The sequence below is a fragment of the Acipenser ruthenus genome, unplaced genomic scaffold, assembly GCF_902713425.1.
Source record: "Acipenser ruthenus unplaced genomic scaffold, fAciRut3.2 maternal haplotype, whole genome shotgun sequence".
Classification (NCBI taxonomy): domain Eukaryota; kingdom Metazoa; phylum Chordata; class Actinopteri; order Acipenseriformes; family Acipenseridae; genus Acipenser; species Acipenser ruthenus.
In genome coordinates this window covers 243,322-258,121 of record NW_026707532.1, presented here as the reverse complement: position 1 = coordinate 258,121, position 14,800 = coordinate 243,322, and the positions used below count along the sequence as shown (strand labels likewise).

The window sequence follows — 14,800 nt, the reverse complement described above, 5'->3', positions numbered from 1 at the left end:
TTCGTGACTTGAATGTCTCAGAACAGCTCTTTGTTTAACATGGATTCCGGTCTGTTTGTCGTCCAACCCCAAGTACTGCCTGTTTTTGAACTAATATACTTTCGGTTTCATGGTCAACGCAGTTCACTTGAGCTACACGGAAGAGACGCGCTTGTGGTGAAGTTGGTGAGTCGATTTTATACTTTTTATCATTGAAGATAGTGGTTTATAAAACTATATCTATAATAATAACAACAATAATAATACTAACAACAATAAAGTGTGGAGTAGTGGTTAGGGCTCTGGACTCTTGACCGGAGGGTCGTGGGTTCAATCCCAGGTGGAGGACACTGCTGCTGTACCCTTGAGCAAGGTACTTTACCTAGATTGCTCCAGTAAAAACCCAACTGTATAAATGGGTAATTGTATGTAAAAATAATGTGATATCTTGTAACAATTGTAAGTCGCCCTGGATAAGGGCGTCTGCTAAGAAATAAATAATAATAATAAATACATAGTAATAATAATAATAATACTAACAACAACAATAATAATAGTCATTATATATTTGTTCATTGAACGGATGTCTCTGCGTCATAGGGCCGCCCCTCAAAATCGAGCGCTATCCAAACCATTTCAGTGTCATTTCAACACTGTGCAATAATCTTATTCATGTACTTGTCAGGTGAAAGCAGCGAGGCAGATATAGCTGTGCTTGATATTAACCGGAGTGTGGTTCACATACCTGCGCTTTCTTTCTGTTTGTTTTTCGCGTTAGGAACTACAGAACTCTGTCGTCCGTTTTAGTTTTTTAGACGCCCTGTTCCTTTTACTTTCAATAGTTGAAGCGACGCGTTTCAGACGCAAGCTGCTCGGGTAGTTATTTACTGTTACAAACTTTGTTAAAAACCCCGAACATTTTATTTCTGAACAAGTGAATTACATTAACAATAGCGACACGCGACACAAAGACAAATCACATGTAAATTAATCATTTTGAAATATTACTAATACTTTTGCAATAATGCCCTTCTGAGAATTTTACCCTAAACATGTTTAAGAGTAAATGAACACAGTTTTTCCAGTGCGGTTCACTCTGCCTGTGACTCGTGTAAAACACTCTCTCAGTCCACACACAGGTGTTTAGTACAGGTTTATATTGCACAGTTTTTCCAGTGCGGTTCACTCTGCCTGTGACTCGTGTAAAACACTCTCTCAGTCCACACACAGGTGTTTAGTACAGGTTTATATTGCACAGTTTTTCCAGTGTGGTTAACTCTGCCTGTGACTCGTGTAAAACACTCTCTCAGTCCACACACAGGTGTTTAGTACAGGTTTATATTGCACAGTTTTTCCAGTGCGGTTAACTCTGCCTCTGACTCGTGTAAAACACTCTCTCAGTCCACACACAGGTGTTTAGTACAGGTTTATATTGCACAGTTTTTCCAGTGCGGTTAACTCTGCCTCTGACTCGTGTAAAACACTCTCTCAGTCCACACACAGGTGTTTAGTACAGGTTTATATTGCACAGTTTTTCCAGTGCGGTTGACTCTGCCTGTGACTCGTGTAAAACACTCTCTCAATCCACACACAGGTGTTTAGTACAGGTTTATATTGCACAGTTTTTACACAGCGGTTCACTCTGCCTGTGACTCGTGTAAAACACTCTCTCAGTCCACACACAGGTGTTTAGTACAGGTTTATATTGCACAGTTTTTCCAGTGCGGTTCACTCTGCCTGTGACTCGTGTAAAACACTCTCTCAGTCCACACACAGGTGTTTAGTACAGGTTTATGTTGCTATGTCGCTGAGATGCTGAATATAATTTAGCTCCTGTATGTTGCGCTTGAATCAGAAATGAAATTTGAGCTCTATATGCTTTAGTAATTTAGTAATTGGCGGTTGGTTTATTTTGTCCAGCAGTTAAAGAGAAGACGGGAGAGCGCGTTTACTTCACTGTGTAGAGACATTTATAATGAATACAACAAAACCAAACACATTTACACGTCAAAGAGTGTCTCTGGTCTTTGAATTGCGCGTTTACTAGAGATAATAATCACACCGTTAGAGTGGTGTAACACTCGCATTGTGCCCATTGTCAATGTTGCATCCTTCTTCCAGTGTTCATTTATTTTCAATGCATTTTCTACGTTCAAGTTGTTCATTTTTTTGGTTTTTGTTTTTTCACAAAATGGCTGCTGGCAACACGCAGATGATTTTATTTTAACAGTGTGAGCGTGTGGTTTCCTAGCTTCCGTTTAGTTTAAAGTCAAGTGCCTCAGCTCCACCCACGATCATATAAAGGACTCTACATTGAGAGACTTCGGTACTTTCCAGAAGACTCAGGAGAAAGAGAAGCGACTCGAGTCTTCTTCAGCACTGCGCAAAGGGTGAAGTCTGACCGCATTACAGTTTTAATGAACCTACATTAGAAGCTTGGGTATAGACTTAACAAAGAGAATTGGATTCAGTTTGTCTGTAAATCATAATTCACGTGCTTATCAATCAGGATTTTGATGTATTTATAAAAGGATTCAAAGCAATCGACTTCTCTCATGTGATCAAATACAAGAATTCAAAGCCCAAACAAAGATTGTGTGAAACTGAAAGACGCTGCTGATGGTACGTGACTTTTTAGGTTTTCATACTGTGTGGTTTGCCGCACGCTATAGCTTAAAATCAGAACAGGAGCGTGTGGATTTCTATCTTATATTTTCAGTTTGAAACCTCAGCATTGACACGATTACGGTCAAGTGCCTGATGAAAGAAAATTATAACAAGCAAACCATGTAGCTATGAATTTAGTACGGAGACTATTTAACTTGCTCTTAATTTAGAAATTGTAATAAACGGATATTGATGTAATTGTTTTTTTTTTTTATTATTCAAGGTGAAGTTTTGATTTGGCAGAAGTATTCTTTTATATAGTTTATATATTTTTATAATTATTACCTTTTCTTTCTTTAAAACCTTTCCCAAGCTGTTTTTTTTGTGTGATTTTTTTTTTTTTAAAGAAAATGCATTCGCTTGTTTTTAAGACAACCAATTTTTTTTTCAAGGAGTGTGTGAATGTGAAGTCCAAATTTGAGGAGAAATAAAAAGAGTCTTCCAAGAATAAGACCATAAACGGAATGAGCTTTGATCTCTTGAGGTCAAATAAGTAAAAATCAAAATAAATAAATCAAATAGTAAAACAGACCAAAAACTTAAATAAATAAATAAATAAATAAATAAATAAATAGATAAATCACTGTGGGGTCACAATTTTGTTTTATTGTATGTTGTGTGGTTGAATTCAAACCACGCTGCAATGCAAAGCGGAATCTTCCACAAGGTCTGCAGAGGTCCAGCTCCGGTGAAAACGTAGAACGTTTTTGCTGTGAGATCAGGTTGCAAGCAATGGCTGACAATGACCTGCTACACCTGCTGGTAGGCTCAGTGGTACCTCATTAAAATCGGACTGAAATACTTATAACGTCCATTCAATGGTTGATAATACCATACCGATCGGGTGCTCACGCACTGAATGCACGCCTGCCACAGGGCTCCGCAGGGTCCTAAACCCTGCTCGGTACAGACGGGGATTGCAGTAACAAACAGACCGTACCTGAATTTTGCGCAAAGTAAAGGTTTGCTGATATAAAGGGGTTAAACAGTAGTTTTGAGCAAACTACAGGAGAAGAATCTGTCTCGGGAATTATCTGGGAGTCTTGTCCAAAAAAACAGGAGAGTCCCGGCAAATAAGGGAGAGTTGACAGGTCGGCATTCATGTGTATTCTTACTAAAATGTGAAGCTCTGCACTATTCAATAACTGACTTGTTTCAATTGTGGTGCAGAGGAGAAACAGCTAACTGAGGAACGAGTGATTCAGAGACATGGAGAAGACTACAACGAGAAGGAAAAACAGTATAGAGGATCTGTCAGAAGACCATGACAGGTAATATCATTTCTTATTTAGAGAATAAGCAGATTGAAATTCTCATTGTGTTTCTACACGTCCCTCCTCAACAATTTATGGTCATGAGGCAGTGTGACCTTTCAACTCTGTCTGTGCATGTAGAGTACTGGAGGGCTGTCAGAGTTGAAAGGTCACACTGTCACATGATTTCAATGGAATGAGGGAGGCTGTTCATTCTCCAGACGAGCTCCAAGCAGCTCAAAGCTAAAGACAGATTTTAAAATGAGGCAATCGAAAACTGGGATCAGTTTTAAACACAGCAATGTGGCAACACAAAAGCATCTGAAAAACACGATGGCGTCGACACGTTTCAAGACAGAATCATTTTACTGCAGTGGTGTGTTTATTATGTCATGATACGATGTTGTCACGGTGATATTCAAGAGTGAAATATGTGAGTATATTATAAAAACAATAATTCTAACATTTTGATTATAAAATCCTCAGATTGAAGGAGTTTGTGCAGCTGTCTGAAAAGAAGCCGTTGATTGTTGGACACCTCAGAGAACTCAGACAGATTGCTGATAAACTGGACAAGGTCAACATGAACTGTGCCATCGCTAAGACCACAGGGAGCTATTTTAGTGCAGTTGGGGGGATTATGAGAATTACAGGGCTGGTTCTGGCTCCTTTTACATTTGGAGCCTCCGCTGTACTGGCTGCTGCAGGGGCTGTGGCTACTGCAGCTGGAAGACTCGCCAATATTACCACAGAAATAGTACAGTATGGGAGTGATAGAAATGATATCAAGAGAGTACAGAACATATTGAATGAAATGGAGCCTATATGGGGGAAATTTTGTAATTCATACAATAATACTGATCAAGCAGTTTCTAAAACAAAAGCAAAGCATATTAGGGATGTTTTTAAAACATTTGTTCTTCTAGTCCTTCATGTTGCTGTTGGAGGCGTACTTGTTAAAGCTGCTAAATCGCTCAGTGAAGGAGCCAGAGTTTTCGGAGGTGTTGCAGCTGGGGCGCTTATAGTTTGGGATATCAAAGACATCACTGAAAACTCCATTGACATTCATAAAGGGTGTAAAACTGAAATAGCGAAACAGATTCGCAAGCTGGGGAAAATGGTAGAATCAGATCTTGGAGAAATGGAAGTCGTCTGTTCAGACATATGAAAAACTCTTGGGAAGCTGTAAAACCCGTCAGTCAGGGCTCTCGGGATCTCATGCGTTGGAAAGAGATTTCACTGGAATAATGTGCAGATGCACCAGCGGTGGAAGGTGGCTTTGACACAGAAATCCCTTTTGAGCGCATGAACCCGGATCTCTCGTTTTCCCAGTTCAGAGGCTGACAGGATTGTGACTGAGGAAAACCTGCTAGTGATGGGGGCTGTGTGCACACCCACACACACACATATATATTGTCACGAAATCCGCGGGTTCAGATTTCTTCACGTACTCATTTTATTTGCTCAGCACACACTCTTATCTCAGGGGAGATGTTAGGAGGACAGAGATGGTATTACTCCTAGTGGGATATAGTTCGTGCTCTGGACCCGTAGTATATCCAGATGACTAATATAGTACCCAAGAAATTGACAGACTCATGCATCTAAAGTGTTTTTTACGAATCAGAGTATGATCAGTACATGCAATACATGTGAGATTAAATAATAATTGATTAATGCTTACCCTTTAATATAAATCGTACCCGGATATAACTGTCTTCACCAGGCAAATTAATCAGCTTAATTCAATCAGCTTAATTGTGTCTTTGGTTTGCAGAAGATGGACCACCTTGCCCAGTCTGGGATGAGTGTGGTACCCATTGAAATTACTGTGCAGTTTTTATAGGTTTTTCGTCTCATTGGAATACATTAAATCCAATCATTAATCAGGTGAGACAGCTCTTTATCCCTTTTACAAATAATAGTTTTCAAAAGATCCGGACTAACTTTTCAGAATTAATAGGTGTCATGTACTCAAATAAATTCAAAACTTCACATTTGTTTCAACTCTTATGATCTCATTCTTTGCTTTCCTCCGAGCCCCTCCTTTATCTGAAAAGTTAAATGAACCAAAGTTCCCAGGATCTTGGTTTATAATATAATATAAAAACACTACTGTTATATGTGCATGCAAAACACTATTTTTATGTGTGTTATATATGAGAGATGTTCTTAACATGTGACATCATCTTCTAATTGATTATGTTTTACTAAATTAAAGGTATGTGTTTCTTTTAACCTCATGTTGTTTCATCATTTTGTTAATGAGTCAGTTTCAATTCCATATACCATTGTCTAACAGAGTATTTGACAAAAGATTGTCTCATGCAGTATTTAAGTCAATTAGTTTCACTAAGTTTAAGTGGTAATAGTTTTCTTTAGAATTATTTATTCCTTAAAGATTATACTAACCAGGCTCTGACCTGTACCTGACTTTTGAATGTGCTTTCCAAGTAGTTTTCCAGTCTCCTGTTTTTTGCAAACACTTTTTAGATTTATGACCTATAAAGGAACCTTCTCTCCTCGGTCGCCTAGCAACAAGGCGCTCAGAGGAACAACGTCATCAGCGGTCCCGCAGATTGAGAGTTCGAATGGCGGTTGGTTTAATTTTCCAGCAGTTAAAGAGAAGACGGGAGAGCGCGTTTACTTTACTGTGTAGAAACATTTATAATGAATACAACAAAACCAAACACATTTACACGTCAAAGAGTGTCTCTGGTCTTTGAATTGCGCGTTTACTAGAGATAATAATCACACCGTTAGAGCGGTATTACACTCGCATCGTGCCCGTCGATCCCTGCTCGTCTCCCGCCTCTCTCAAGCAGGACTGTGTGTTTATTTAGTATAACACTGAACACAGTGTAACGAGGCATCATTTATTGGATGGAAAGCGGCGGTCACAGTGTTGGTGTGTCCAGCCTTGAGCCAGAGTGACCGGGACGGACATGTATGACCGCTTAACCACCCGGACCGCTTACTGACCACAAACACCAAGATATTAATGAGGAGCTGAGCGGGAAAGCTGCGAGATTCTTAAACACGAATCACATGAATCGGGGTACAAACCACTGCACTTGTGTGAGGGGTCTTCACAATTAAAATGCCTTTTTATTTTATTTTTTGCCAAGCGGTCAATTATTATTTGATTCGTATCTTAAAAAAAAGTAAATAAACTCTCACCTGAATTTTCTTCCCTAAATCTTCTCCCAGGTTCGATATTTTTTTTTAACTTTTCGCTTCGATCGTTTCACGTTTTTTTCAGAGGGGAAAAAAAGTAAATGTATATATATTTTAAAAACATTATATTATTAAGTGTTAAAATAATATAGTTTAATAGGACTAAAAAATAATTCAAACTCGTCGTCTCTCCTCACAACCGTCTTCGCGGTTTTCTTGGTGCTCGCGCGCCCCTTCGTGGCTCGAGCTCGCAATGTGAGGTCGAGGTGAGGAGGGAAGAAACTGCGCGCCCGTGTCCGCCATTTTGGCTCCGTGTGATTATCTATTTCAAAGGCGCTGGACTCCAGTTTAGAGCCGCAATGGCGTCAGTTTCACAGCCGCTTCTGCTATAGTCCTCAACACCTCCCTTGTTGATGTGAAGTCACTCCAGGACAGGAACGTCTCTTCAAGATAAACATCCTCTCAAAATCATTAAATAACAAATATTATCGCTGTTTTAAAAACAAAAACGCATTCCGGTACGGTATGCTTTATTTGTGCCTGTCGAAAGTTCTCGACGGGTTAGTTTTAAATTGTAAACTCTGTGTTTATGCGTGAAAATTAAAAAAAAAAATGACCTGCCAAACCACTCTCAATAGCATGAGGTAAAAAGATAATATATAGTTAGGGCAAAAGGGTTGTGTGTTATTTTATTTATTTATTTATTTATTTATTTATTTATTTATTTAGAGGGGGGGTGTATTATTTTGTTGTTCATTGTAAGTAGCCCCCTGTTTACTTTCTCTCTGAATCTCTTGCTGTCCTATAATCCTCCCTCTTCAGATAATAAGCTTTAACGAGCCCCAGCTACACCTCAGCATTGCCCCGGTTGGTTCATTATTAAAGCGGGCTGTCGAGACTGCCAGCGAGCCGAGCGAGGTGCGATATAAACACGCACGATTATTTAAACTCTTTCGTGACTTGAATGTCTCAGAACAGCTGTTTGTTTATCTTGGATTCCGGTCTGTTTGGTTGTCGTCCAACCCCAAGTACCGCTCGTTTTTTAACTAATATACTTTCAGTTTCATGTTCAACGCAGTTCGCTTCAGCTATACGGAAGAGACGCGCTTGGGGTGAAGTTGGTGAGTCGATTTTATACTTTTTATCATTGAGGATAGTGGTTTATAAAACTATATTCATAATAATAACAACAATAATAATACTAACAACAATACAATAAATACATAGTAATAATAATAATAATAATAATAATAATAATAATAATAATAATAATAATAATAATAATAATATTTATGCATTGTACGGGTGTCATAGGGCCGCCTCTCAAACTCGAGCGCTATCCAAATCAATTCAGTGTCATTTCAACACTGTGCAATAATCTTATTCATGTACTTGTCAGGTGAAAGCAGCGAGACAGATATAGCTGTGCTTGATATTAACCGGAGTGTGGTTCACATACCTGCGCTTTCTTTCTGTTTGTTTTTAGCGTTAGGAACTACAGAACTCTGTCGTTCATTTTAGTTTTTTAGACGCCCTGTTACTTCTCCTTTCAATAGTTGAAGCGACGCGTTTCAGACGCAAACTGCTCGGGTAGATATTTACTGTTCTAAAGTCTGTTAAAAAAAACTTAGAACATTTGATTTCTGAAGAAGTGAATTAGGATTAGCTTTAGAATTAATTTAGAAATAATTATTGGAATGTTAACTTAAGGACTGCGGGTCGGGTCGAGTGTATATATATATATATATATATATATATATATATATATATATATATATATATATATATAAACCTATTATCTGGCTGGATATTATTTACCAATACATATTCCTTCTGGTATCCTTGGCGACTTAATTGCTGAGCCTTTTTTTAACGTGTTTGCGAATATCATAACAGCGCTTTTGATCACGTGATGCATTTCTTTTAGAGCCCGCACTGTTTCCAGAAGCGGCTGTGGTGTCCCATATGTGGGACCCGTCTGTCTGTTTAAAAGCAGCGGGGTTTTATTTTGCAGGACCAGCTCTATTGTTTTTAGCGTTTTCTAAAATGCTTTCACAGCTTCGGGCTGCACATCTGGGGTGTTAGCAAGCGCGGAGGTTTCTGGACATCCGTTTGATTCCGCCGTGTCTGCGCAGGAGAACAAAGGCGAATGTAATCAGGGAATGTGTTGGAAGAGACACCCGTGGTCATGTCTTTAAAATTGAGAACAGCGAATGCGCGATTTGAATTAATTCGAGTAGAAAGAGATTTTCATGGTGCCTTGCGAGCGGAGAATACAGTTCAATACTGCCTTGAGAATCGGTGGAGCAACTCGACTCCAGTTCCATATTCCACTGGAGAACCAATTCTCCGAAAAAATTCAAATGTTTGAGAATAGAGCCCAGTATGAGGAATGGTATGCGAATGAAGTGGGTACCTAATTAACATCCCCCTGTGTAAAAATCAAAAACGTGGTCGGAGTGAGTATGTTCTGGTTCCGCCTGTTTCAATCAGTCCTGAAGAAGGAGGGCTCCTAATTCAAACAGGCTCTGAGGTTGAGGGATGATGAAGCTGAAATAAAGTGTTTGAGTGACTGCGACAACAAGAAGTGCTCTGAATGATTGCAAACAGCATGAAAAGATACAAGGCTAAAAGAGAGAGAAAGAGAGTGACATTTGAAGCTCTATACTGTAATAACTGACCTGTTTCAATTCTGTCGCAGGGTCGATACACTGCTAACTGAGGAATGAGTGATTCAGAAGATGCAAACATGGACCCGACTCCAAGGAGAAGAAGACGCAGTAAAGATTTGGACCCACCCGATATGTCAGGAGACTCTTCCAGGTAATCTCCTGTCTCTTCACTGTGCAGAGGCATGCATGCTCCAGTTTAATAACACACCTGATGACTCCAGTCCAGGTTCACCAGCAGCACCAGCACCTCAATGACACTCCCAGGAACTGCTGCCCTTTCACTTGGAAGCTGTGTTCAGGGTTTGTAATGAATAGTAACATGTCTTTGATGATGATTATTTACACGCGTGTTTCACCCAACAGAGAGCAGGACGACGAGGAGACAGAGATGAGGGAGGAACAGGAGAGACTGAGGAGAGAGGAGGAGGAGAGACTGAAGAGAGAGGAGGAGGAGAGACTGAGGAGGGAGGAGGAGGAGAGACTGAAGAGAGAGGAGGAGGAGAGACTGAAGAGGAAAGAGGAGGAGGAGAGACTAAGGAGGGAGGAGGAGGAGGAGAGACTGAAGAGGAAGGAGGAAGAGGAGAGACTGAAGAGAGAGGAGGAGAGACTGAGGTTTGTTTTTCAATTTAAAAAATACCCCACAGGTTTACAGTAGAGAATAAGCAGGTTGAAATTCTCATTGTGTTTCTGCACATCCCTCCTCAACAATCTATGGTCACGAGACAGCGTGACCTTTCAACTCTGCCTGTGCATGTAGAGTAGTGCGGGGCGGGGCGGGGAGGCAGAGTTGAAAGGTCACACTGTCACATGATTTCCAGACGATTTCAAAGCAGGGTAAAGACAGATTTAAAATAAGAACTCAGTGTTGGAGGAACGAGAACTCAGCACTGCAGAGCTGTATAGAGATCTATAGGAAAGAGAACTCCACTCTCAACACTGCAGAACTGTATAGAGGTCTATAGGAAAGAGAACTCCACTCTCAACACTGCAGAGCTGTATAGAGGTCTATAGGAAAGAGAACTCCACTCTCAACACTGCAGAGCTGTATAGAGGTCTATAGGAAAGAGAGCTCCACTCAACACTGCAGAGCTGTATAGAGGTCTATAGGAAAGAGAACTCAACACTGCAGAGCTGTATAGAGGTCTAAGGAAAGAGAACTCCACACTGCAGAGCTGTATAGAGGTCTATAGGAAAGAGAACTCAACACTGCAGAGCTGTATAGAGGTCTATAGGAAAGAGAACTCAACACTGCAGAGCTGTATAGAGGTCTATAGGAAAGAGCTCCTCTCAACACTGCAGAGCTGTATAGAGGTCTATAGGAAAGAGAACTCCACTCCACACTGCAGAGCTGTATAGAGGTCTATAGGAAAGAGAGCTCCACTCTCAACACTGCAGAGCTGTATAGAGGTCTATAGGAAAGAGAACTCAGCACTGCAGAGCTGTATAGAGGTCTATAGGAAAGAGAGCTCCACTCTCAACACTGCAGAGCTGTATAGAGGTCTATAGGAAAGAGAACAACACTGTAGAGATGGTGGTGGTGATGATGATGATGAAGATGACGAAGATGGCTTGTTTTGTGTTTTTTTTTACACAGCGCTCTTGAATTCAAGGAGGAAATGAAGAAGATCCAGGAATTTGTTCAGCGGTTCCCAGATCAGCTGAAAGAAACAGAAAGCGCTGTGGAGGAATTGAAGAAGGTCGCTGACGACATTCACAATGAGAGAGATGCTGTGGTTGGTGGGGCTCGAGCTTCCTCTTTCATTCGAACAGGAGCAGCGATCGCTGCTGTAGGTGTAATAGGTCTTGCAGGAGCGGGGCTGGCTACATTCACAGGGGGAGCCAGTGTGGCTGTTGCTGGGGCCGTTGCTGGGGGTTTAACACAGGCTATTGCAGGTGGCACAGTTGCTGGAATGGTTGCTGGGGGATCCACTCTGGCTTTAGCAAGTGGAACAGTTGCTGCCAGTATAGGAGCATTCACCTTGAGATCTTACAGTAAGAAGATAGAGGATATATGTGAAAATGCGAGACGCAGGATGACAGAGCTCAGCAGATCTGCCACCACAGCGATCGCAGCTCTTTTAAACCTAAAGAGACTCTCCGGATCACCGGACACAGCTGCTGACTCAGATTATGAAAAGGTGTTTGAAATGCTAGAGACAGACTCAGGTCTCAGAGATCTGACAGAGAGGATGGAAGAGTTACTAGGGGCTAGCGGCACTGACACAGCAGACAGTCAGATAGATCAAATAGCTGAAATCGTTTTTCCAAATGACCTGGGCCAGTTGTTTTCTGTCATTCTAAGTTTTAAGAGCAAAGAGGAGAAAAACGAGAAGGCGAGTAAGATCTGTGAGTGCGCTGAAAAGCTTGAGGAAAACCTGCAGGCAGTGAGGGAGATCCACACAGCCATGAAAACACTTTCCAACTGAAATAGTTCCAGTGTGAGCGCCGCGATTATATATATATGGAGGCTGTGTGGTCCAGTGGTTACAGAAAAGGGCTTGTAACCAGAAGGTCCCCGGTTCAAATCCCACCTCAGCCACTGACTCACTGTGTGACCCTGAGCAAGTCACTTCACCTCCTTGTGCTCCGTCTTTCGGGTGAGACGTAGTTGTAAGTGACTCTGCAGCTGATGCATAGTTCACACACCCTAGTCTCTGTAAGTCGCCTTGGATAAAGGCGTCTGATAAATAAACAAATTATTATATATATATAATATAAACCTCAAGAATCCTGTTTTAAGCTGTATTACTACTGTGCCGTGTTTATCTAACAGTTATCCACATAAACATATTATTATGGTAGATTTCCCCCCCGTTCATAGTTCTTTAAGAGAAGTGCGGATCAGAGAGTTTGCAGCGTGAAGACAGGTTTGTGTAGAACCAATTAGAAAGTTAGAGAAGGTTGATTAAAGACAGGAAAATAAAACAAAACAAAAATAACTATAATGCATGAGAAGAAAAAATGATCTCGGGATCTCGACAATTAAAAAAAAACTCCAGCCCATCGTCGCTTCAAATCAACTCTCCAGACCCGCCTGTCCTCTCTCGCTTTCCACGCTCTTCAAGCCTGATATCCGTTATTAGCTGCTGTCTAAATTGCTATTTCGGATTGATGTTAATGTGATGATTCTGTAGGGCACACGCATCCACAATGTTTAAAACTCACATCCTAGCCTTGTATTTCATGTACCAAGCCTTGTATTTCACTGTATATAATGTATTATACATTGTTTTCACCGTGTTTAATGCATTGTATTTCACTGTATATAATGTATTATGCATTGTTTTCACCGTGTAATGCATTGTATTTCACTGTATATAATGTATTATACATTGTTTTCACCGTGTTTAATGCATTGTATTTCACTGTATATAATGTATTATGCATTGTTTTCACCGTGTTTAATGCATTGTATTTCACTGTATATAATGTATTATGCAGTGTTTTCACCGTGTTTAATGCATTGTATTTCACTGTATATAATGTATTATGCAGTGTTTTCACCGTGTTTAATGCATTGTATTTCACTGTATATAATGTATTATGCATTGTTTTCACTGTGTTTAATGCATTGTATTTCACTGTATATAATGTATTATGCAGTGTTTTCACTGTGTTTAATGCATTGTATTTCACTGTATATAATGTATTATGCATTGTTTTCACCGTGTTTAATGCATTGTTTTCACTGTATTTAATGTATTATGCATTGTTTTCACTGTATTTAATTTATTATGCATTGTTTTCACTGTATTTAATTTATTATGAATTGTTTCTCACTATCTTGTAAAGCGCTTTGTGATGGTGCTCCACTGTGAAAGGCGCTATATGAAATAAGGATTGATTGATCGATTGATTGATCTAGTGATTACAAGATCAATAATGGCTTACCTCTTTTTTCTGTTTGATTTTTCATGTCCTCAGTGAGCCACTATAAAAAGTTATCTTTTTGAATGATCACTGTGTTTTATTTCTCCATTGTATATTTTATTATTGTTCTACATTATATATATATATATATATATATAATATACACACACACACATTTGAATTCATGTGTATGATCGCTGTTCATATCTGTGTTCTAAGTCAGTGTCTATGTGATTATTTTGAGCTGTGTTCACAGTTATGAGTTTTTAGGTTCCAGGTGAACAGAACCGCACAAGAAGCTGTATAGCTGCCTTAGAACAAATATAAGTGAATAATGTTCTTGTAATCCTGTAAATCCTTTTCTATAAATGTTTTCATTCACTATCGTATTAATAAATACTTTTGGTAGAAATAAAAAAAAAAAATGTTTATAGTTCTTTTGTCATTTTATTTTTTTGGAAGGGGGAGGGATATGCATTTACACTACAATAAAGAAATAAACAAGTAAATAAATATTATCACAAATACACACAAATAAATAAAACAGAAACAATAATACTAACAATAGGAAAGACTCACAACCATTGACATTAAATAATTGGAAAACTATGAGCAACTTCAACAGGAATTAAAAGATACATCTACATAATTTGAAAACAATTGACACTCGCTGGTACTTGGTATAAAGCTGATGCTGTGAAACAGGCGCCATTTCGGCTCTCACAAAGTCACAGAGTCGCACCGCTTTGCAAACAGCAGGGCAGCTGGAGCCAACATGGCGGACACAGTGACGCAGTTTCAGAACCTCTCCTCGGTCGCCTAGCAACAAGGCGCTCAGAGTATCAACGTCATCAGCGGTCCAGCAGATTGAGAGTTCGAATGGCGGTTGGTTTATTTTTCCCGCAGTTAAAGAGAAGACGGGAGAGCGCGTTTACTTTACTGTGTAGAAACATTTATAATGAATACAACAAAACCAAACACATTTACACGTCAAAGAGTGTCTCTGGTCTTTGAATTGCGCGTTTACTAGAGATAATAATCACACCGTTAGAATGGTATTACACTCGCATCGTGCCCGTCGATCCCTGCTCGTCTCCCGCCTCTCTCAAGCAGGACTGTGTGTTTATTTAGTATAACACTGAACACAGTGTAACGAGGCATCATTTATTGGATGTAAAGCGG

The 14,800-nt window shown here is 39.8% G+C and overlaps 1 protein-coding gene across 2 annotated transcripts; it reads left to right on the top strand.

Annotated features, from left to right (window-relative positions):
• The first annotated feature begins 108 nt into the window (after positions 1-108).
• On the top strand, positions 109-13,995 carry LOC117968022 (cyclic nucleotide-gated cation channel beta-1-like). 2 transcript variants are annotated; one of them, XM_059018979.1, is made up of 4 exons: positions 109-165; positions 9,778-9,899; positions 10,112-10,360; positions 11,343-13,995. In XM_059018979.1, exons 2-4 carry the CDS (start codon positions 9,802-9,804, stop codon positions 12,172-12,174), a joined length of 1,179 nt encoding a protein of 392 aa, XP_058874962.1. In that variant the 5' UTR covers positions 109-165; positions 9,778-9,801; the 3' UTR covers positions 12,175-13,995. The 2 variants fall into 2 exon arrangements, with proteins under 2 accessions (XP_058874962.1, XP_058874961.1); XM_059018978.1 differs by lacking the exon at positions 109-165 and adding an exon at positions 7,867-8,197.
• Positions 13,996-14,800: the final 805 nt, after the last annotated feature.

Coding starts and splice junctions, on each gene's coding strand:
- LOC117968022 (XM_059018979.1), top strand. CDS start 9,802: ATGAGTGATTCAGAAGATGCAAACATGGACCCGACTCCAAGGAGAAGA. Junction 9,900..10,111: donor ATGTCAGGAGACTCTTCCAG/GTAATCTCCTGT, acceptor TTCACCCAACAG/AGAGCAGGACGACGAGGAGA. Junction 10,361..11,342: donor AGAGAGGAGGAGAGACTGAG/GTTTGTTTTTCA, acceptor TTTTTTACACAG/CGCTCTTGAATTCAAGGAGG.